Below are 23,107 nucleotides of genomic sequence, written 5' to 3'. Positions count from 1 at the left end.
AACTAAGACAGTTTGTTTAAAAAAAAAACAATGAAAACAGTCAATTCTAATAAAAAATGAGTATATTTTGTTGGTTTTGTGACGATTCTTGTTTTCACATAAATTTCCATATTATTATATCAGACTCCCTTGCCTCTCTCAGGATGGATTACCATTTTAACATGGCCGCAGATTTCTCAGCAACTACAAATCCCTCTGGTCTTTCATGCTCCGCACACATCTACGTATCTTTCCGTCCTTAAACCACATACAGGGATATAAATTCGCAGGCACGACAGTACAGTTTTTTTTTCAAATACACTTAATATTGGATCAAACACAATAAAAAAAATGTAAGGTATTGGTTATTTTTAAAATTAAATTACAATTTTAAATAAATATTAGCCTGAATCTATCGATTGGTGGATGAAGGCCTCTCCGAGTTGATTCCACTTCTCTCGGTCCTATGCGTTGCGTTGCCATGTACTTCTGCAGAACTTAACCATTTCATTGATCCAGCGGCCTCTAGGTCTACTTTGTACTTTCTACTTTTGTACCTTTTGGGTACCACTAGATGACTAGACTTTTCAGCGATTGTCCCTTCTTCGAACTATGTGTCCAGTCTATTTCCATTGGAGGTTTTTATATAAATAAATATACATATTATTAAACTCATTTTGATGAATAATCTTTTATTCAAGAAATACATTGTCAATCAAATCAAATCAGTTATGGTCTCTTCAACACAATAAGGTAACTATTAATTCTCATCCCAAGTAATAATTCTTACAATTTTTTAGAAACAGAATTATGATATTACTCCTGTTTTTCTAAATGAATTACTCTAGTTTACGAGTTACGGTAGAATATTACATCTCTTTGTACGTTACTTTAGATTATTATTTGTTCATTGACTGACATAATAATAAACTAAAAATAATTAAGATTCATTGTGCTTTAAAATCATTTATAAGAGATATATCGCACCGTGAGTGTAAAACCAAGGCATCTGCAAATTTTTCAATTTCGAGATTAAATGCAAAAGTCGAGAACTTGATAACGTAAAAGTGAAGTAACTGAAAGAACGTGCAATATAATGTAGATAATGTAGATATAAACCAAATATTATGGTTTTTTTAGAAACTCTATTTCTCCTAACAAAACGAAGACTTCAAACCCTAATATATCCAAAATATGTCTTTTGCAGATGCCTTGGTTTTACACTCACGGTGCGATATAATAGCAATAATTATATCTACAAAACCCCACGTCATATTTTCTGTAGAAAAGTATGGAATTGATTTTAATTATAAATATATTAAAATTGATTTAGATTACATAGTTATATTTTACAGAATTATTGTTAAAAATTGTTTTTCCATAATATGCTATTGCAACATATTATATATTATTTTAATATACACCTTCTTTAGACATGAAGATATAAACCCCCAAATGACAGGCATAACATCATTGTTAATGTGCTCCAAGTGTCATATATTCAATTGCTAGACAGTCATAGAGTTTATGTCATAAGTACATCAACTTTTAAAATAATACATCGGTTGTAGAGTCATCAAGGATTTTATTAAAATTATTGTTAGAGGTAAGTAGGTATACTAAATAAATAGATGGCAGTTATTTTACAGCTAGAATAAAATTAAATATCTATAGTACCTATTACCCAGTAATCAGTTGCTTAAGTTAGTTAGTTAAGTAGTTGAGCGATAGACTAGTATTCCATTAAGTTGTTTCTCAACGGGTTCCTCAATTTTTATTCAAGTTTAATCCTAGACATGCTGACTATCAAAGCTTGACGACTGTTAATCAGAAGTAATTTGTTAGAAAAGTGGAGCATTTACAAAATATTCTGGACACCACTGTCATAGATTTCTTTATAGGAAAATATACTGCAACGATTATTGAAACTGTTAGATTTATGAATGCAACAGTGAAAATGTGATATGGACCTTTTAGAAGCAACAGCCAAATAATGTACTACATAAATAGTTATCCCGCATTAAATGATGATAAATTAGTACCAGACATTAACAATTATGCGTAAACTACCTCTCTGTATATAGGAAAAATGACAAGTCCACAACACATTGATTTTTAAGTAAACACAGTTGGACAGAAACAGAAATGAAAAAAAAAGGATAAATCGTTAGATAGGTATTATAAAAAAAGAAAACCATTTTAAAAAAAATTTACATTTAGGTTGCGCGATAAGAAATCACAAGTATGAAATCATACATGGTAGGTATACTGCAGGGAAACTCGGAGGAAAGAGAAGTTATGGAAGAACATGTATCTCATGGCTAGATAATCACCGTAGATGGTACAATTATTGTGACCCTCTTTGGAAGAGCCATAGATAATCCACCATAATATCCAACCTATCACTCAGATCCCCAATCAACAGCTACATCTTAATTAGTATCAAAGAAATAAAATGGAGAGTCATACCGGAAAACAGGTGTTACTTTGGTCTATACTATTAACTGAAGTTAGTATCATCTCCCGTCATATGAAAATTCTCATGTACAAGATATCAATCCAACCAATAATTATGATCAATGTATTCGAGAGAAAGTTGCCGCATAAGGTATATGGTGGCTTAAAAGGGGAATGGTATATTATGACATAACCTAGAGCTCTACAACCTCTTCTGAAAAGAATGTATCTCTTGTTACACTTGGTAGACTCTGATGAGCGGGCTATATAGCAAGAATGGACTGTGTCTAACTGCCAAAGTACATCCTGAATAGTAAACCGGACGGCGAGAGGTTGACAAGCAGGCCCATACTTTGGTGGTTGGACGGTGTCAATAAGGAGGGCTAGATGCGGCCGGTGTTGACACTTGAATGACACTCGTGACGGGAAGAAGTGGGGGAAAGTTTTTAGAAGAGGCTAGAACTCGTGAGTTGTGAAGTTACTGATGATGGTGATAATACAACCTCCTACAAGGAGTTCAGCATGAAGAAGAAGGATAAGTTTTTGTATCATAGCATGGAAATTGGTTCTGTCAAAAAATAGAGATCGGTGCTTACGGTACTGGGACCAAGTATGGAAAGTTTTACGAACCGGAGCGCTTGATAATTTTCTAAAATTTATGTATTTTATCTAATTTTATAAAAGTAGGTATTTAAAATTTTTTGTGATAAAGTCTACCACTACCTAGTGCAGATGGTCAAATTAAGTTTTCCACGAGATGGAGCGATAATCTTGGGACTTTCGTGAACTGGAGTTGCGCTCCGTTATACTCTGGTCCATTTCGACCCCTGCCAGGTAAGTACACCAGTCCTGAGACATTCATGAACAAAAATTGTCAAAAACATAGTCAAATTAATAATTCAGTCAGAACAATAAATGGATGCTTGATTATAGCGGCAACTGTTCCTACATAATGTGCCTATTTTGAGCGTCTTTCAGTCTTTAACGTGATAACATTATAAATTCAAGAAAGAAATTTTTCAAATATTTATTCCCCAGTCTTGTTTAATCATGTCTGACGCTTTCTCGCCAATCATGAAGACCACAGCATTGGTGTGTCCAGCGGGGATGATGGGCATTATGGATGCGTCCGCCACACGAAGACCGGCCACTCCGATCACTCGTAGGCGAGGATCCACTACAGCCGTCGGGTCTGAAGGGTGACCCATTTTTACTGTTCCAACCTGTAACAACAAGTAATAACGAATTAATAACATCATACACACACTCAAAGTATAGATTTACCATCGAGGTTGGGATTACACCTAAGGGTCTTTACGTCTTTGAGTTTTATTCCATCATTAGCAATTCCTGCATTTTGTTTCTGGGAGTCTTGATAATCGAAATAAAAATATATTAGCAGCAGTTTTGAGGGTTTGAAATTGAAGAACAACGATGTTGAAGAAGCCTCTGCCAGATAGAACCTTCTGTGGTTTCGCTATCAAAATTGTCAAATCAAGTTTCTGTTTGTTTACTAAACTACTTCATGGTTTGTATGAAAATCAGTCGACATGTCTTTTTTTGCTTCTTTTTAATAATATGTTTGACGAAATACGATAGATAGTAGTTTATCTGCCTGTTTTGTAATACAATAACATGTTTTGCTTTATTATTACAAGGAATTGTATTTTTAATGTCAACAGATGTCTCTGCACGCATCAAAATCAACATACTTCACAATAATAATAATATGACATTTTGCCGCCATAAACCGAAACATGGTAGAGACAATAAAATACAACATTATGAAAAACTTTGCCATTTAATTTTTATCTGAGAACTCGGTTTTTGCTCTGTCCTTCTTTCAAGATGTGTTATTGATATATTACACAAATTTCAAGTTTCACCCCTTTCAAAGATAGTGGGGCCAAAACAGATAAGTATAAATTCTTTGAGCTTCTATTTCGTTACTCGGCGGTGGTTGCCTATACCCAAAATCACGCAAACGAAAAACGATGTCAGTTGTTCAAAATTTTAATTCGTTTTTTTAAAACAATTTTGTTTAGGTACAATATTATTGTTACATTCTTACAATTAATCCATTGCAAGTATTGTGTGTAGAAGATGTCAATTACCTGATGGTCCAGGGTAGTGGATATTTGTCGGATGGCGCACTCCCAGTATTGATCTGATTCGAACTCGTATTGCTGGCATCCAGGGTAGTGACGTTTATGAATCTTGGCATCCAGCCTTCGGAAACCTGATGTCTTTGTGACTTGCACTGCCTGTGAAGTAAAGTAAAAACGTAATTAGATATTTTTACTACCTACCGACATTATTTTATATTAGGTACTTATTATTTATCGCCATTGTGTAATATATCCATCAAGACTTGGCTGAATGTATGGACACAGTTAATGATCTGGGGACCAGAAATTTGGCAATGATGCGGATTCTTTTTGGGGCGGGTCAGTTTCATATTTTGATAAGTGAGAAAGTCTCTTTCTTTTCCACAACTTTCGTCTCATTACTTTGGATAGCTATGTGCTGTTTGGTTACTTTGGTCATTGTTAGTTCAGTCGTTTTCTTGATGGCAGTGTCGCACCCAGGGGGGGAAGGGGCCCTGGCCAATATAAGTGCAATAGACAAAAGACCGATAAACGAGAAATTAGGCTGTGTTGTGTTGAGTAGGTTTGTGTAGTTAAATGCAATAATACTTTTTTTGTCCATTTTCAATTATTATTTTGGAACCTCAATATTAATAAACCAAAAGTAGACGATACACATTCGGCGAAAAGATCGACTACACCCACTACAGTCAGTGGTGGTGTAAATTAAAAGAACATTTTTTTTCAGTAGAATTCGGCATAAATATTGTAGCTCTAAATATCAGCCGATATTATTTGAGTAGGTAATGTTTTAGCATACTAGGCGCACATGTCCAGCATGGTCGCTGTTAGTCACTTCCAATCCGCCAGTCGCTGATGACACTCTCAACAATTACCGCCACTATGCCTCCAATTTAATAAAAACTAGGAGAAACTATACAAATATGCCGCCGTGTATTGTAAAAATATGTAAAAATAATTATATGAAGAAGAAAAAGAGCCTATGCGACTAATTTACATTCTCCTCCTTGGGCTCCCCCCAATATTAAATCCTGAGTGCGCCACTGCTTTATGATGTTCTAATGTTTTCCTAAATTTGACTCCCTCTATGCATAGACGCTCCAGTCGGTCGCTCAGACCCACGGGCCAACCCTGTGTATCAACTTACTATTATTAAAATGAAAGTGTTGAACGCATTCAACTAGAAATAATAATGTCAGACAATACAATATAACATTATCCTTCAAATAATAGGAATGTCTCTCAAAAGGCATTCCCAGTAAGTTATTGAAACAATATTAATGCATCGTCATTATTCATCTGTTGTGCAGTTGCATCACCGCAACTCCAAATTTAATGGATTTTTAAAGTTCAATGTTAAAGCATCACGTACATCGTACATACTGAACATTGAAATTATAAAATTGATTTCAATTTCGATGAATTCGATTTTCATATTGAAATCATCAATCAGCACCCTTCGACAGGTCTGTAAATGTATTTATTTCGAAAACTAAATTTTATCTATGATATAACTAACTGAATAATAAAAATATCAACCCCGTGGCATTTTATAGTAAAGAATTCGTTTCGACGAAATTAAAAAACACAATAATTTAAAGGCCTCGAAATCCCTCCCCCTAGAAACGGAAAAAAATACCTACAAACTATTTAGATACATACAGAAATACATTATTTCTTCTTATTCTTCGTCAGGATCTCATGGCTGAGAATCGTGACCTGGGTGATTTGGCTGTCAATAGCCCAAGAACGGATTGACCCCAATCTTCTCGGCATTCTACGACACGGAAGACCTATGGCCGCTGAAATACCCCTGGCATTCATAAATTGGTGTAATTATCTGGGGCACCCAGTGTTCTCTTTAATATTCTGATGTGACGTGTCTAAAAGACTAGACAGCGCGGACGACACAAACTATTAATTATCATTGTTAAGCCACACGCATTCGACAACCAATTGTGGTTGCGACCGCTCGCTATAACGTACAGTAGGTGCACATTCTTAATTATACCTGCATGTCAGATTATCGCTAGACTCAAAGTGCGGAGTGTCCGGGAATGAAGAATATATCTGGAATATATGCGGTATTTCGCGGGCGAGGTAAATGTGGAAGCCACTGCCATTTGATATGCTAGATTTTGTTATCCCCGGCCCCTCCCGCCATCTTAAAAATCAATAAGAAATATTATTGAGATTTTTTCAAAATGGATCCCGATTTGGCGGCGGGTGAATTGCCACAAATCCAACTAGATCGGTATCCCGCATATCCTACACAAAAGGGGGAGGGGTAATCCTCGACACCCCTTATTATCTCATTGTGGTATAGAAAGTTGCATGTTGGACATAGCGGTAAAGACAAAAACAGAATGATTGGATAATTGAATAAAAAGTTGTATGTGAATAGAATTAATTGTTAAAACTTCAAATGCGCTGGATACACAGGTCGAAGAAGAGACAATCACTGGACAAATATAATCATCCAGTAGTATCCAAGACGTAAAAACATCCGAATGGTAGGCACACCTAGAGGCCACTGAATCGACGATGATCTGCAGAAGCACGTGGCAACATAACACACACATCATCGATGAATCGATGTTTCATGTAAATTGTACTTATTACATTTCGCCGTAGCACAGTTTACCGTGAGCTGTCTTAGCGGAAAGAGATTCCCGTATAGCATTGAGATAAAAAAATATGCATTTTTCGTGGAGAATTGCAGACAGTACTGTTGCAATTTTACGATTTACTTTTACTTTGAGTTACAATTTTACAACGATTAAATAACAATAATTTGATAGTTATTGTTATCAAATGTTTGATAATAACGCCGTCATTATAATCAGATATTTGATAGTACTTAATATGTTTTTTTTGATTCTAGAACCTATCAGAATTTCATATAAATAATTATACTGTATGATTGAATTTCTAATTTACTTAAATCCTATTTTGTATTTCAATTGGTTTATTTAGGCAAGGAATTGATTCCATTATTATACAGCGATGTATTTCCGATACAACATCTCACGATGAACTGTTTTACGACCAACTGCATACGTACAAATTTCCGGACACGCATTTTGGATAGGCTTTGATCAAGACGTGGAAAGACCCTGGCTCATTGTAATTTGTATCTTTGTAATATTACTTATTTATTTTTCATAATATTTGGTATGTTTTGTTCATGTTATTAGTAATGTTAACTTCATGCAAATATATTCAGTAGGTATGTACGAGGATTGTCCAAGAATCAGTTGCGCACCCAGGATTTAATATTGGAGGGGGGCCAAGGAGGAGAATGTAAATTAGTCCCATAGACTCTTTTTCTTCTTCACAACTTAATTTCTCGTTTATCGGTCTTTTGTCTATTGCACTCGGTGTACCTATACCATGGTCCCCACATCCTGAAACGGGCCCTCAGGCTTGAATATTTGGCGGGCCCCCTACCTACCGCTAAGATTAAATGCAGTGTGAAACACTACATTAACGTTTTTCAAATTGTGTTTTAGTTAAAATTAAGGGTACTTATACAGTGAATTATTGGCGATTTTTAATACATCTACTTTAATAATGGACCTGTTGAGTATCGACACATATAATCAAAACATATATTGCACAATTATATAAGTAATTGAAAATGTTCATGTTCATTAAGAGTAATAGCGCCGCAGGCGAATTTTTTACTGTTAAAGCTTATTTATGATGTGTATTTATCTCACTTATCTGGTCAACCCGACACGCCGGGCCCCCCACAGCCCGGCCCACAGGCTAGAGCCCTGTCAGCCCTCCCCAGCCATGACATACACCACTCCGGAATTCGGGTGGACACCGAGAATTTTTTGACAGTTCCCTTAGGTATTGGGTTTCTAAAAAAACCTGACATTAGTGTTTCGAAATTTTTGTGTTAGAAATTAAAATCTAAGAAATTTTTCTAAAAAGGGTGATGGAGAATTATTATAAATCGTTTTTTGCCGTGTTTTTATTTGTCTAATCTATTGGCTTACAATTACAATGTTTTTGGGGGGGGCAAGGCCCCTTGGCCCCCCCCTGGGTGCGCCACTGCCTAGAATTAAAGATCTTTATTCATTTTTGACGACGCGGATGTTATTTCTTAAAAGATGGCAGCACTGGCGTGTAGCGTAGACTTCCCTCTCCAGAACGAGTCGTGAGCCGGCTCGGTAGCTGCTTCAGTATGACCTTTGCGTCCGTTTGAGATGGACTCTCCGTTGTCGAATACCGCCTGCCTGCGAGGTGCATTCAATCATTCGGTTTGTCAACCAGGAGGGAGTCCACCCTGTTGAAATCCATCATCGTCTCACATCCAATTATGGTTATGTGATGAACCAGCGGAATGTCAGGAAGTGGTGTGTTGAGTTTTCGAGTGGTAGAACGATTGTTCATGATAAGGAGGGGAGAGGAAGGAGGTCCTCAATTGGTGACGTTTTGTTGAAGAAAATCAATGATAAAGTTCGTGAAGATCGCCGTCTGACAGTCCGTGAGCTCGCAATTTTGATCTCAGATGTCAGTAAGTCTACCATACAAACGATTTTTAAGGGAAAATTGGGGTATGCAACGGTGTAGTCGTGGGTGCCCAAAATGCTGACGGAAGCTCACAAAAAAAATCGTGTGAAAAGCGCTTAGGTCTTTTTGAACCTTTTGGACTCATTCAAATGGGATGTTCTCCGGCATCCTGCTCATGCCCAACCTGGCGCCGAATTATTTCCATCTTTTTCTTCACCTGAAGCAACATTTGGCCGGAAAACGCTTCGAGACCGACGAGTACGTAGGGGAAGAGGTGAAAACATTTTTGAGGACGGCGGCGGCGGAGTTCTACGACAAGGGAATCAAGGATTTAGTGCCATAGTTCACCAAGTGCATTGATCGCAACGGGGACGACGTCGAAAAATATTGGTGATATGTACCTAAAATTTTGTATGTTTTTTTAAAACAATAAATTTGTGCTGATTTTTTAAATAGGTAATAAAGGTCTTTAATTCTTGGACAACCCTCATACTAATAATCGTAATTCATAATAATTCTGAGCGACATTTTTAAAATCTTCGTGTAATCAGCCAAGGCCTGTTTTCTTCGACATCTTTATTAATTGCCCATGACGGAAATCTATTTTGAATAAGATAAGTAGTATGGAATATCATGCTATGATTGAAAGCAGATATCTTCTTAAAATGAAGAAGTCCATTGCGTATTTTATTAATCATTATTCATCTCATCTTCGAACGCAATGCAATCAATCTCACTGAAGCAGACAAGCACTTCGTAATATGGAGGTACCAACTTACATAACAATACAAGTGAATTTAATATAATGACTTTGAAATAATATTAAATACCAACCTACACATGCTTTAATTATATATTACGCGGAGAATATTGCCAACTACACTTTTCTAACAACCGGCTCTAGTTCTTTCATTTATTTATTAATTTCTATGGTGATGCGAATTGACGATGTTTTCCAAAAGATTATTCTTCGAAAATTTTTGAGATTTTTTCTTTCATAGTTATAAAACAACTAGATTATAATTGAATTAGAATCTAAGAAATAGTGATAACAAAAAAAATAAAACAATATTTATACAAGTACAAGGAAGTACACCGAGTGAGCCAATTAACCGAATTTTAAGAATTTATGGGACCACGTCCATCTAAGTGAGTGGAATGTATAGATATCCAAAGTAATTGCCCTCCCAATATTAGCGTAATCAACTAACTGTCAAAACTTGGTGGAAAGACTGTATTAACTAAAATGAAAGACAATATTGTTGTATGTACTTATTCCACTTAGTTTAATACTGATCAGAATCGGTTTTGTTCTACAATGGGATAACGTCAATTATTGATATTCAGCGCATCTATTCTATACACAAGACTGCTATCGGCCGCTATCTTATATTGTATCAATTACAATAAGCTGGTTGTAATTGTTACAATAAGTGCTATGTTTTGACAGCACCTCTCCTGGGTGTGCTAAAATTTTTCACTGCTAATTTATTATAACAATTATAATACTTCGATACAAACATATATATGAAAAGCTACATTCGATAGCTGCCGATTGCAGTCTTGTGTATAGAATAGATGCGCAGGTATACTTACAAGTTTTAAAGAGAGAAAAAAATATTGAAAATATGGAAAAAATACAAATTCTTAGTACAAAAAAAATGTTGGTACGTACTTATATCTGTAACATTGTGTATTTTGTTGACGATATAAGTGGATGAAACCGGGCCTGATTATTAGATAATCAACTAAGTGGAATACGCATTGGGGTTAGGCAGGTGATGCATTACATAGGGGCAGCACATTGTAAATGGCGGTATATGAAAGAACGAATGCGATAATTACAACTTTTGAAATCAATGGCGCTTTTTAAGACACACCAAGCTATCATTAACATCACGTGCTCCCTGGTTGTAGTAATAAATCAATTACACATCGAATATTGTGATACCGTGTCCACATTGGTAACAAGTTGCTGGCAACCTGATTAAATTTCACGATAATTATCATAATTTATATGACCATAAATTATTTTAATCGAAACATACAATGAAATAATGGTGTCAGCTTTTTTATTCTTAATTTGACTAGGTACACGCCAGTTGAAATCATCGTATTTGTCTTCTCATTCTTCTGGTCAAAACTGAGACGGCGTGGCATCCATTATCACTGTTTTGTAGATAGTCTTTCGATGGTAACAACCGGTTCGAGCTCAATGCGATCCGGCGGGTAGACACCACTGAGAGTGTTATGAAAAGTAGTTATTACCATTGGTAAGTGGATAGAACATAATCTATTATAAGCTGCATCTTTATTGGTATACATTATAATATATTTCATAGGTATATAGATAGACCCTCTTTTCAATATCACGCAGGTAACTATTTGATTGATGGTTCAACATTTTCGTAACATAGGTACTTAATACTTTGGACGCTGAAGACGCACATGCGCGTAATGACCAGGCGGCCGATCGATGTAATTAACGTGCATTTTAAAGGTGCTAATTAAAACCTCATTATATAGTCAGCAGCGAATGAGTTAACATATTAATGGTTTTTATTTTCAGTATCTTACTAATATGTATCCATTTATTTATAGCGGCTAAACTTCATCCAGATTACCAAACAGTAAGTACTTACAACGATTAGACGGATCGGCGATTGAGATGGCCATAATTTAAAAAAAAAATCGGTGTCTGTACTTATGTACGCGCGTTAGAAGTTGTACTTCTTTGGCATAACAAAAAAAAATAAGCCGTTACCCGAGTCTATTAATATTATCAACAGTGTATTAGGTTGATGAAAACGTACGCGATTCATCTGTGTCTCATATAGCACATGATAATTGTAATTTAATTATTGTATTCGACCAAAACTCATCTTTGCCATACAGCGGTTATAATCAATTCAGAAGTGGCCATGATGAATTAATAAAAAATCAAATTTTAATATATTTTGTTTTAATAATTTACCAACTCAACACTCACAAAATTTATTTATTTATTGATATATAATTTTACTCATAAATAATACTTACATAAATATAGCCTCACATCTTGATAAGTACAAAATCTTTACAATGAAAAATAAATATACACTCCAATATGTACCCTTGAGACCGCAATTAATATAATCATAATAATAAATTATGTGTTGCATCGGCGCGCGCAACTTCGTCACATGCCAAAAATACACTCTGATCTGTTTTCCGAAACTAGCTGAAAGAAGTATAACTTCAAAAATAATAAAAACCTCCCATTGGTAGATATTACAATTAATCAATTCAATTCAGCCCAACACGCTACTAAAATGGCAATAATTCGTGATTAAGCAGTAAAATTTATATAATAAATTTAAATATTTATATTTTCATTCGCCTCTCTCTTATTTACCTATTTATCCTAACAGCAACACTAACAAAAATTATTTTATTAAATTGACCCTGGAAATTGAGGCTAGTTAGATATCTGAAAATAATATGTATTGTATTGTATGTACTAAGTATAGATAATTACCAACTTACTTAAATAACAAAAACAAAATCATCATGAGACCACATATTTTTAATTTGTAATAATAGTTATCGTCTTTGTAATTTGAATCAAAATAATAACGTTATGCACTCACTAACTTGATTCATACACGGCGGCAGGATTTCTCGAAATTTAGTTTGAGGCCTCAGTTCAAGATTTTTTCTAATAAATAGTTTTCCATTTTTCAATGAATATTGGATGCTAGATTGCTAATCTTGTGTATATCACGCATTAACGGGCTTAGGGACATGGCGGGTCCGAGGCACTGACTGGTATTGAGGCACGCACCATGATAAAAATAAAATACCAACCATAAGTTCCAATGTAGAAATATTAATGTAGGTATCTCTTTCATAGAATCACATCTAGTAACTAAACATATTTATTATTGAACATGACCATGTTCGATCCAAAGAAGATCATATTATTATTATGGGCCTCCACATAGTAGAGCAATGGATGTTAGTCACTTGCTCAACCTATTATGTACATACTCTGAATCCAAATACAATTGAATACATTGAAAATCAACGTGTGAATTTTCTCGATCCCGGCACTCAAACTCAGGACACTCCGACGCAGTAACGACGCCGCCGAACATGGCAGTGATGACATAATAATAAAAAAGAGCGTACTTCAGTGAAACGGCAAATAATTTTCAACAGTAGGTGCGACGAAATTTCTCACTCGTCGCCAATCGGAGACCGACAGTCGAGGTGTGCGCACGTCGATTTGTTTTGTCATGGCGTCGGATGAAAATATTCTTAAATCGTGTAAAGATGACTAAAAAACTTTACGTATATACTTTAAAAAGCATGTCAATGAATATACTATTATTATTAGTAATATAACAATAAACATAACATTAAATGGACGCATGTTGGATTTTTATGACAAATTATATTTCGTTCGGTACGCGTCATTTGCACAATCCACGCATCGCCTAGCCACGATCTTTTTAGACCATGCCTCAACTGAAGTATAGCTACTAAAGTAGTTATGTTACAAGCCCGTTTGGTGTTAGTTTCGGAGATTTGTTATGCTTTGGGTAATGTTATATACTCAATGTGTCTAAAATACGCATCTTTTAATGATTTTGGTAGGTATATTTTTATAACATTATGACTGGTCTGAACTGTTTCGAGGCCCCCCTTTAAATCTTCTGTCGAACCGATTATGTCATTTCCGTCAAAGAAAATCACCGATGATATTACGTAATGACTTAAAAATAAATAAATCAGTTTAAATTTGAAAACAGCATAATATAAAATGGGCACGCTATTACATTAAATAATTTAAATTAGAAAGGAGCTACGGTACAGACCAGTATCCCAGATCTTTGGAACACTGGCAGGTGGTAGGTATCCCACGAATAAAATCAATTTACCCAAAATGAAACTGTATAATTAAACAGCCATTATGTAGACACGTCACTACTAATAATATAATTAAATTTGTAAACTCAGGCATTTTATTTTATAATTTCTTATCCTGCCCAGGGCAAGGTGTTTGCGTTTCTAAACAAGATTATAATATGTTTTTTTTATTCAAATCGTAATAAAATATTAAATTATAAATGGATCATATTATTATTATCATTGTCAACCACATACGTAATTGACTTTCTACTACACAATTTTGTTGATGGCAATTTTACACAATAATTGCAGGGGCTGGTTTATTACGCAATACATTATTGCACATCGTAATGCAAAATTAATTCATGGTTTATTACGGTCAATTATTAGTTTGTGACTACTGCTATCATCACAAAAAATGCAAATTAACCATGCTGCGCCCATTGATTGCAAATTGGTGAATTGGTAATCAATATGTTCTGAATAATTGAGACTTTTTTTTATTACGTAAAGTTAAGTGACACCCGAGAACCAAAATTCAATAAATTATTATCTTATCACCTATTAAATTTATGCTTTGTCAATAACAAGCTTACTCTCGCAATAAACGCTATGACGGTGATAGGTTATACCCACAGAACAGCTTTCTGAGTTCCCTGGTTATACCAGTAGATATTCTTAATTGTCTATAACTATAATGAGAAATAATAAGTGTTTTCTGAATATGTTAATTATCAATTAGTAATTAGTAATAATTACTAATTGATAGCCAATTTCAATTTATTTATTTTCAACATATTGTGGACATTACAAATTATAAGTTTAAGACGTTCACAACATGACATGAAACATTATTATAAAGAAGAAAAAAAGAAGTAATAAAAGCGATAAAAATGAAAATATAAAAAGACAACATAATATAAACATACAAAAGTAGTGAAAACACTGACAATACAATTATACATATTCTAGAGAAGTTCAAAGACGTAAACCGAGTTTGTTAAGGAGGCCCTATTTAAAGAATTTATAAAATAGCGTCCACCTAAATTCACCCTGTCGCAAGTGGAATATATCAACATCCGAAGCAATTTGGTTGAACATATTCATCGTCCTCTCAATTGGCATTACCAGTGGCAGGTTGGTTCTGCACCTTTATTTCTAAGATAATGATCAGGGACATATAGGTCAACACTGCCCAGAATGGCAGAGTTCTTATTTATACCTCGTTTAAGTCGAAAAAAATACGTATCTAAATAAATATCTCTTCTAAATTGCAGACTGCAGTATGTAAGCATACATATGAGAAAGTCAGTTGGTTAAAGCCACGGATAGTATCCATACAACCTCATGTAAAGGAGTCTCAAGAATTTCTTCTGAACCCGTAGCGTGCGGTACATAGATGCTGTAGACATAGCGCAATCCTAGTAATAGTTTTATTATATTATATTAGTATCTTAAGATTTTCACGATTGGTTGTTGTTGTTCAAGTTATATATTAGGACTATTACGTAAATGTGTTTTAAATATAGTTATATAGTACCATATTACTAATTATTAATCACCTGCTAGCCATGATTCGATTAGTTACAAAAACTGTAAGTAAATATACATAATTTGAAAACGCTGAAAAATATATAACCACTACAAAAAATCGTTTTGAAAAAAATTCGACACCCAACAGGATATTATATGAATTATGGAGTTAGATTTATTTGAATAAAAAAAATGTTTTTTATATAAATACTACGTAGCAATTAGGTACTAAATAACTATTTTCTAAACAAGAAAAGGCCACTGCACGAGACGTTCATAGCAATTCTAATTAATAATAATTTAAAACCGCGGTAATACAATACGTTAATAATTACAATATATGAAACCTGCAATATAGGTATTGATTTTTAACCTACGAATGTGCATCTACACAATTTAGGCAGAATGCGCAGTAGAAAAATAGAAACGAAAAATAATTTCTAATCGGTTTCTACCTTTGTGAGATAAAAAAAAATCTTTACCATTACATATCGGGAATAAAATTAATTGATTTGTTTTTCATAATTTATCATAATGGATGTATGTTAACTAGCGAAAATAACAAATTTAATTCAATTTCGTCCACATAGTCATTCATTTACATTTTGTATTTAGGATAATGTATATTAATTGGATCCCAATTTATGGTTACGTGTATTTCTTTTGTATTCAGTATACGTACACTTATATAATATATTATTATAAAGGTATAAACATAGGTAATAGACAGTTCTCTAGATATTTTTTACTTGGTAGACATAGAGATGAAGACTGTACTAATATTAATTGCTATCCTATGTGTTATAGTTTCTTAATAATATACTTACTGAAGGTTCCCTATACAAAAATGTTTTCATGATACTACAGCTTTGACATGAGTGACCGAACCAAGTTAATTGAATGCCAATTAATAATAATTTTCATTTCCAGAAGTCGACACCAAAGTGCTAAAATAATTTCTTATAGCAGGCAATTAATAATAAGTATGTTAAAATATATAATACAAATACGAGTAGGTAGGTATAGGTCAACTAAGCTTAACCCTCTTTCGGACCAACATACATATTATTATGTCCGTAAACAATTAACATTTTTTTTAAAAAAAAAAAAAAAAAAAAATTAACATTAGGTATATAAAAACTATGTAAAAGTTACCTATACAAAACAACATTAGTATAAAAACTTTTGCAAAGTTTTATATAAATTACTTACCACATTTTTTGTATTCTGTCGCGGTAGGAAAATGTTGTTTGCAAATGTAGTGATAAACAAGCAAGACGTGTGGTCATATTTTATGGAGGAAATTAAAAAAAAAAATAATACTTATACATTTTTTTACAACGTTTTTCTTAGCTCCTGTTCTCTGTCCGGTACAAATCTTGCAATCGATTTTTAACTAACTTCCCGACTAGCTAGACATTTGAAACTTTTAGAATATATCAGAACACGATGCCAATGCATTTTTAAATACTTTTAGCCATATTTAAGTAGAATTGAATTCATTTTCAGTTAATTCTGTTTTGTATGAAAAGTTATTTCGACACCATTATTGGTTGCTAGGGGTCTGGGGCCTAGCAACTAAATTATTAATATATACGTGCGTTACCATGGAAATCAATATGACATGTCGAATTGACATGTCAGTATTATTTCTATCAAGTACAAATTTTTTTGATCGTTTAAGCTAGTCAAGTCAAGTTTATATGATTCAACAGAAAATTTAAAAACGTTGTATATAAAAAGGTCTTTTTATCTTGTAATTATTTATTTATTATTTTTAAAATTATAACAGGCTCAAAATCTAGTGAAATTGTAATGTAGTTAGTAATAGAAGTGAATTCATAGATTAAACCCAGGGCTGTAGACAGGAAATAGCAACGCTTGGTATTGTGGTAAGTTTTTTTTAATTAAAGCGCGCAAATTTGTACGACGTGGAAGCTCCAACTACGATGTGTTTCAAACACATGACTATGCACGCGGATTTGTGTAGCGGCAAAACTGTACGAACCGGCCATTATAATATCACATAATACAATAGGTTAAAAGAAAACATCTGAAGTAGATTCCTATATCCTCGTCATCACAGTTTTCACAATCCGATGTGGTCCCAAAAAGGAAGACTTTTTTACGATATCATCTGTGGTTGAAGTTGAAATATAATATACCCACCTATGCATAAAATATTATGATTATTTCGTTTTAAAAAATATATCTGAGCTGTTATGTATATAATAATCTGCTGAGTACATTATTTATTAAAATATAACTGCGAGTGAACCAGTGCGCAGGTGTGTTTCTACCTATAGCTACCTTTATTACTCCCCCTTCACTCACATCCGGCAAGGGTGCTCACCACGCAGCCCCAAACGAGCTATATTCAGTCGCAGGGTTTGATATAGAATATTGTTGAGCTTTTATACCTACCTAATAACTGTTAATAATATTTTAGTACGAACGAGATTTTCTTTCCTTACGCTTACGACAATGAAAATCAAAGAGAATTTCTCATAAAAGTCACAATGTTTATAATACAATATTTGTCATATTTCGAATGTTGGGTTCTTTCTATTCCTTGTGTCTTTTTTTTATTTATTTGCCTTATTGATTCCAATAATACGTTGTATGTTTTAAAAATACAAAATACCCCACTGTGACACGGGTAGTTTGTCAGTTTATATTCCGAACCTACCATCAATATTATTTTTTTTTATGTGTTTGTCAATGTTCTACGAGGTGTTTCTAATCATAAACACGTTTTTTTAATATTCTTTACATCTATGTTGGTTCACCTACTGTTTTTTTAATTGTCCATAATGCAGCATATTGCTGTGGCGAATGGTGGAGGTAGGCTGTTAAGATCCGATATAAATAGTGCACACTAAACTTAGCCAGTCAAACGTATTTGTTTCCATTGATGTGAAGGTAGATAGTGTTTTGTTAGTTTTTTTAAATACAATTAAACCCTACCTAATCCAAGCCATAGTAGATAATAGTAAAAAAATATTCGTTTATACATAAAATATGCCATTATACCATACATAATTTTCGATATTTTATAGATAGAAGAATATTTCTTATCGATTGCCGTTTGGGTTAGGCAAGGCTTAATGAATTAAAAAAAGCTAATCAACACTATCTGTAATATGTATTCTTAATTAATTGAAAACAAATAAGTATGACTGAAAAGGTGTACTATTTTTGTCGGATCGCCCATAGCATACCTAAACTATTATGGTTTGGTTTAGGCAGGGTTTAATAAAATTTTAAAAACTAACAGCACTATTAGCACCATTTTTAGTTCAACGAAAACATATAAGTATGACTGACAAAGCCTGTGGGCCCGGCGTGGCGAGTCGACTAGATAAGTGAGATGAACACACATCATAAATCTGCTCTTTTCGTAAAAAAAGTAGCCTGCGGCGCCATTTTCCTTGAGTAATATTATTATTTGAAATGATGTGGTTGTACGATACAATTTTTAATTTTGTATCGATACTCGACAACTCCATAATTCAAATAGATGTAAAAAAAACACTAAATAATTATACACATTAATTAATTTTACCGCATACACCATTTGGAAAACGCTACTGTAGAACGTCTCACTGCCTTTATCCTTAACGATAGGTAAGGACCCATGAAGTTTAGTGTGCACTATTTATGTCGAATTTTAACAGCCTACCTCCACCCCTCACCGCTGGCATATTATATACCTACGTACTGAATAAATATATAAGTAATAGTATGCCAAAAATAATTCGAAATGCTTTATAAAACTTCATCAATTTGAGTGGGTAGGTACGTAGAGTGCTCAATGATGCTACGTCACTGAAAATATTAAGAAACCGCACATATTCATTATATAGCAATCAACAGGAAGTATCGCATCTACTACCTACGTAGTGACATATTAGGTAGATACGACAATATTTATTATTTCGTAGTTATGCATGGATTTTGTGTAATCTAGCTTCTCAAAATTTTTCATACCACGGCCCCCTCTCCAAAATGTTTAGTCTTTAGTGACCAACAGCACTTTATTTGGTACTGTTCGGTTAAAGCGGATACAGCGGAAAACGCATTTTGAAAATAGCCGATAAACTGGATTATTTGTTAGTTTGGGTTAGTTTAGGTTAGGTTAGGTTGGGTTAGGTTAGGTTAGGTTAGGTTAGGTTAGGTCAGGTTAGGTTTGGTTAGGTTAACTTAACAAATAATCCAGTTTATCGGCTATTTTCAAAATGCGTTTTCCTGTTTGTTGAAATTTTGTTGAAAAGTCATTGCGATTCGGCAATGTGATCAAGTATAACACTTTTAATTGAAGTTGAGAGTGATATTTATGATTTTTTTTTTCAAATACTGAAATATTTCGCGGCTACCTGGCAAGAGCTCCAGGGCCCCTCCAGTTTGAGAAGAACTGATTTAGCTAGTTACCTATTACACAAACAAGTAAATGATTAAAATTTTGACGATCGGGACAAGATAAGTAATTTTAATATTATCCTCTTTTGTGATATTTGTATTTTTCCATTCGGTGTTAGTAATTTTGATGTCTGTTTTTCATGGTTGTATAATGTAAACTAGAGTCTGTCTTCTATAAGCTGGCGTGCCGGTTTCCCCCCCGCTTCATTTCCCTCCCATTGAAAATTTGCAAAAGTTGAACGCGTCGGCACAATGCTTTCCGTGTGACGTGTACGCCAGTTTATAGAATACAGACTCTACTATTTAAATAAATTATTTTTACATTCTTTTAATGCCATTGAATGGTCGTTAATTAACTGCCAGCGGATACGTCTTGAAACATTCAAAATTAGCCTATCGTAACATGTACATATTATTACGTTTGACCTTTCAGGCAGTATAGTAACTTCAAGATCATTGTTTTAAAATGTTAAAAATCGCTTTTCTGGCTATCGACCAAAGTGGTGAAATGCCGAAGTGACCGACATCAAGATAACTCGGTACGGACCGCCACGCCTTGCATACTTCGCAGACCCAATGTAAGGTCAATCAAAATAAGCACAAACCAATCATCCGTCAAGAAGGACCATGAATTTAAAAAATGATTTTACGATAAAGGTTCTTTTTTTAATTATGTGATGCAGTATCTTCTTGAAGTCAACGAAAATGGACGGTCATTCCATGTTTTGGTACTAGAAATCAAAAATGTACCAGCTGAGAAAAATGTTATAATGGACGTCTCCGTTTACCTGAATCGAGTATTATTATTATTATTATTAAGTTCTATAATTTGTCTAGAGCATATTATGAGACGGTGTTGCATTCATTGGGAAATTAGAGTATTTTGTTTCTCCCAACTGTCATTTCTTAGCTGTTCTGTTTGTTACTTTCTCGCCGAAAAAAAATATGACATTCTGGAACTGATACTACAAGATCAAGATGCTCTATCTCATATAATAATATTATGTCGTAGGTACAGTGACGTCTTTTCATGACTCCAATATCTAAGAAATATTATGTTGTATTACTAACAAAATAAATACCACTAAAATATATAAAATTAAATTTAGATATAAAAATCGAATATAATATAATATAATAATAGGTAGGTAAATATGTTAGACACCCAAATCACCAGACACAATAAATTTGGTTTGTATCATTTGGCAATAAACATTATTAGATTTATCATTTTCACTATGCTATTATTGTAAAACATGTAAACAAAATAATTTTAGCTATTTCTATATATTCCAAATGATACTCCTCGATTTGCTGCCCCCAAGCGATGCTCAATTTGCCTACCCCCACGGGACGTCACTGCGTAGGTACGATTCGTCAAAAAGTATGAACATTTTAAAATGGTACATAATTTACAAAAAAATACCCAAAACATTGTTATGTCATTTATGGATGACTCATTAGGTATTATAAAATATACAACATTTTATAGAATGTAACTATCAGAATAACTTTCGAAGTTGAGCAAAGAAAAAAATGCGCGTGTGCACTGCCTTTCTAGAGAAGAAGGTTGTGTGTGACAAAAATTCATATGTGTGAACAGCAGTGGCGAAGGGTGGAGGTAGGCTGTTAAGATTCGCTATAAATAGTGCATACCAAACTTTGTTAGTCATATGTATTTGTTTTTATTGAACTAAGACTACAATTTACAGATGGTATTAGTTAGTTTTTAAAAATCAATTAAACCCTGCCTAAACGAAACCATAATAGATTTGGTCTAATTTGGGCAATACGACAAAATTGTGTACAATTTTTCATTCATAGTTATTTGTTTTCGTTGGATTAAAACTACATATTACACATATTTTTGGTTCATTTTTTTGATTCATTAAGCCCTGCGTAAACCAAACTATAATAAATAAAAAATATTATTCTATCTATAAAATACTCAAAGTTATGTATGATTTAATTGCATAATTTTAGATATTTTATAGATAAGACATGTATTTTTTGACTAATATCTATTATGGCTTGGTTTCTCAGAGTTTAATTGAATTTTAAAATCTAACCTACACTATCTGTAAATTGTAGTCTTATTTCAATGAAAACAAATATGTATGTCTGAAAAAGTTTAATGTGCACTATTTATGGCGGATCTTAACAGCCTACCTCCACCCTTCGCCACTGGTGAACAGGGAATATAGATTCATCTACCCTTAATTGGCAAGTTTTCAGGCAATCAGGCAATCCTTCATTCAATATAACCTACCGCGAGTTGTTGTTATTAGTCTTCCGGACGCTCGGTAAAATAATAATCCGATGTCACATCCGCAATCAATAAGATAGGTAGGGTGTTTAGCACTTCTCGCTGGGATTTTGAAAAACATCATTTATAAAGAATATAAGCCAAAGGGTTGTATCAAGTTAGTTATTATAAAAAGTGTACACAAGAGTAAATAAGTAAATAAATAGAAACTGAAAAACAATCAATCACATAACGCGGGAAAATAATTCCGATTAGAATCTGTTTGAAATTAACGCACCAAAGAAAATTTTGCACGGAGAAAAATTGTGCAGTAAACTTAAAGATACTAGTGCAGTTAGTACCTACGTAAACAAGGTAATACAGGTATGCATTACCACGTGCGTGTCGAAATAACAATATCCCGGAAAGTTGTATGCCTTAACACCGTTTAGTTAGACCAGCATTTTCAAACCAAACCAGTTACTGTTGCGGTACTGTAGGTATTTCGTTTGTATGTAATTTTATTGTAGAGTTCAGTGGTATTTCTTGCTTGGAAACTTGGATTATTCGTTAAGGCTTGTTTACACGAGCTTAGTGCTAATCATTAGTAATTAGTATTCGGCCTGTTATCGTGTGTTGGTAGGTATCAGTGCGAGTAGCGAGTACCTACTAGGCCTGTATTCCAATTCACTGAGTGCGACCCCACTTAGTTAATATGTTATAATAATAATTATATAGTATGTGAACACATTTTTGAATGACACCATTCTTATTAAACCAAATCATTATGATTCGATCCGCGAATTATAATAGCTGCAATAAGCACACGTAAAAATAATAAAATTATTGTTTTCTGTTGTTTTTGGTCGTTATCAATTATTGATTGTATAATTCCACGTATCGTCGTAATTATATTGGGTTCTTTTAGCGGGTGACCAAAGAAAAAAAT

General features: G+C 33.8%; 1 protein-coding gene across 1 annotated transcript in view; it reads right to left on the bottom strand.

The window, feature by feature from the left end:
- Positions 1-1,548: 1,548 nt before the first annotated feature.
- Positions 1,549-23,107, bottom strand: part of LOC147071659 (glucose dehydrogenase [FAD, quinone]) — a 57,630-nt gene continuing 36,071 nt past the window's right edge. The window contains exons 4-5 of the mRNA XM_085946625.1: positions 4,551-4,700; positions 1,549-3,659 (exon numbers count right to left, since the gene is read on the bottom strand). Of these exons, the coding sequence (XP_085802751.1) occupies positions 3,456-3,659; positions 4,551-4,700 (354 nt within the window). The 3' untranslated portion in view covers positions 1,549-3,455. The remainder of the gene's footprint in view (positions 3,660-4,550; positions 4,701-23,107) is intronic.

This window comes from Rhyacophila brunnea, unplaced genomic scaffold (genome assembly GCF_057557595.1).
Source record: "Rhyacophila brunnea isolate RB1 unplaced genomic scaffold, BYU_Rbru_1.0 scaffold_2, whole genome shotgun sequence".
NCBI classification, from domain to species: Eukaryota; Metazoa; Arthropoda; class Insecta; order Trichoptera; family Rhyacophilidae; genus Rhyacophila; species Rhyacophila brunnea.
This window is presented reverse-complemented; position numbering and strand designations above follow the sequence as displayed.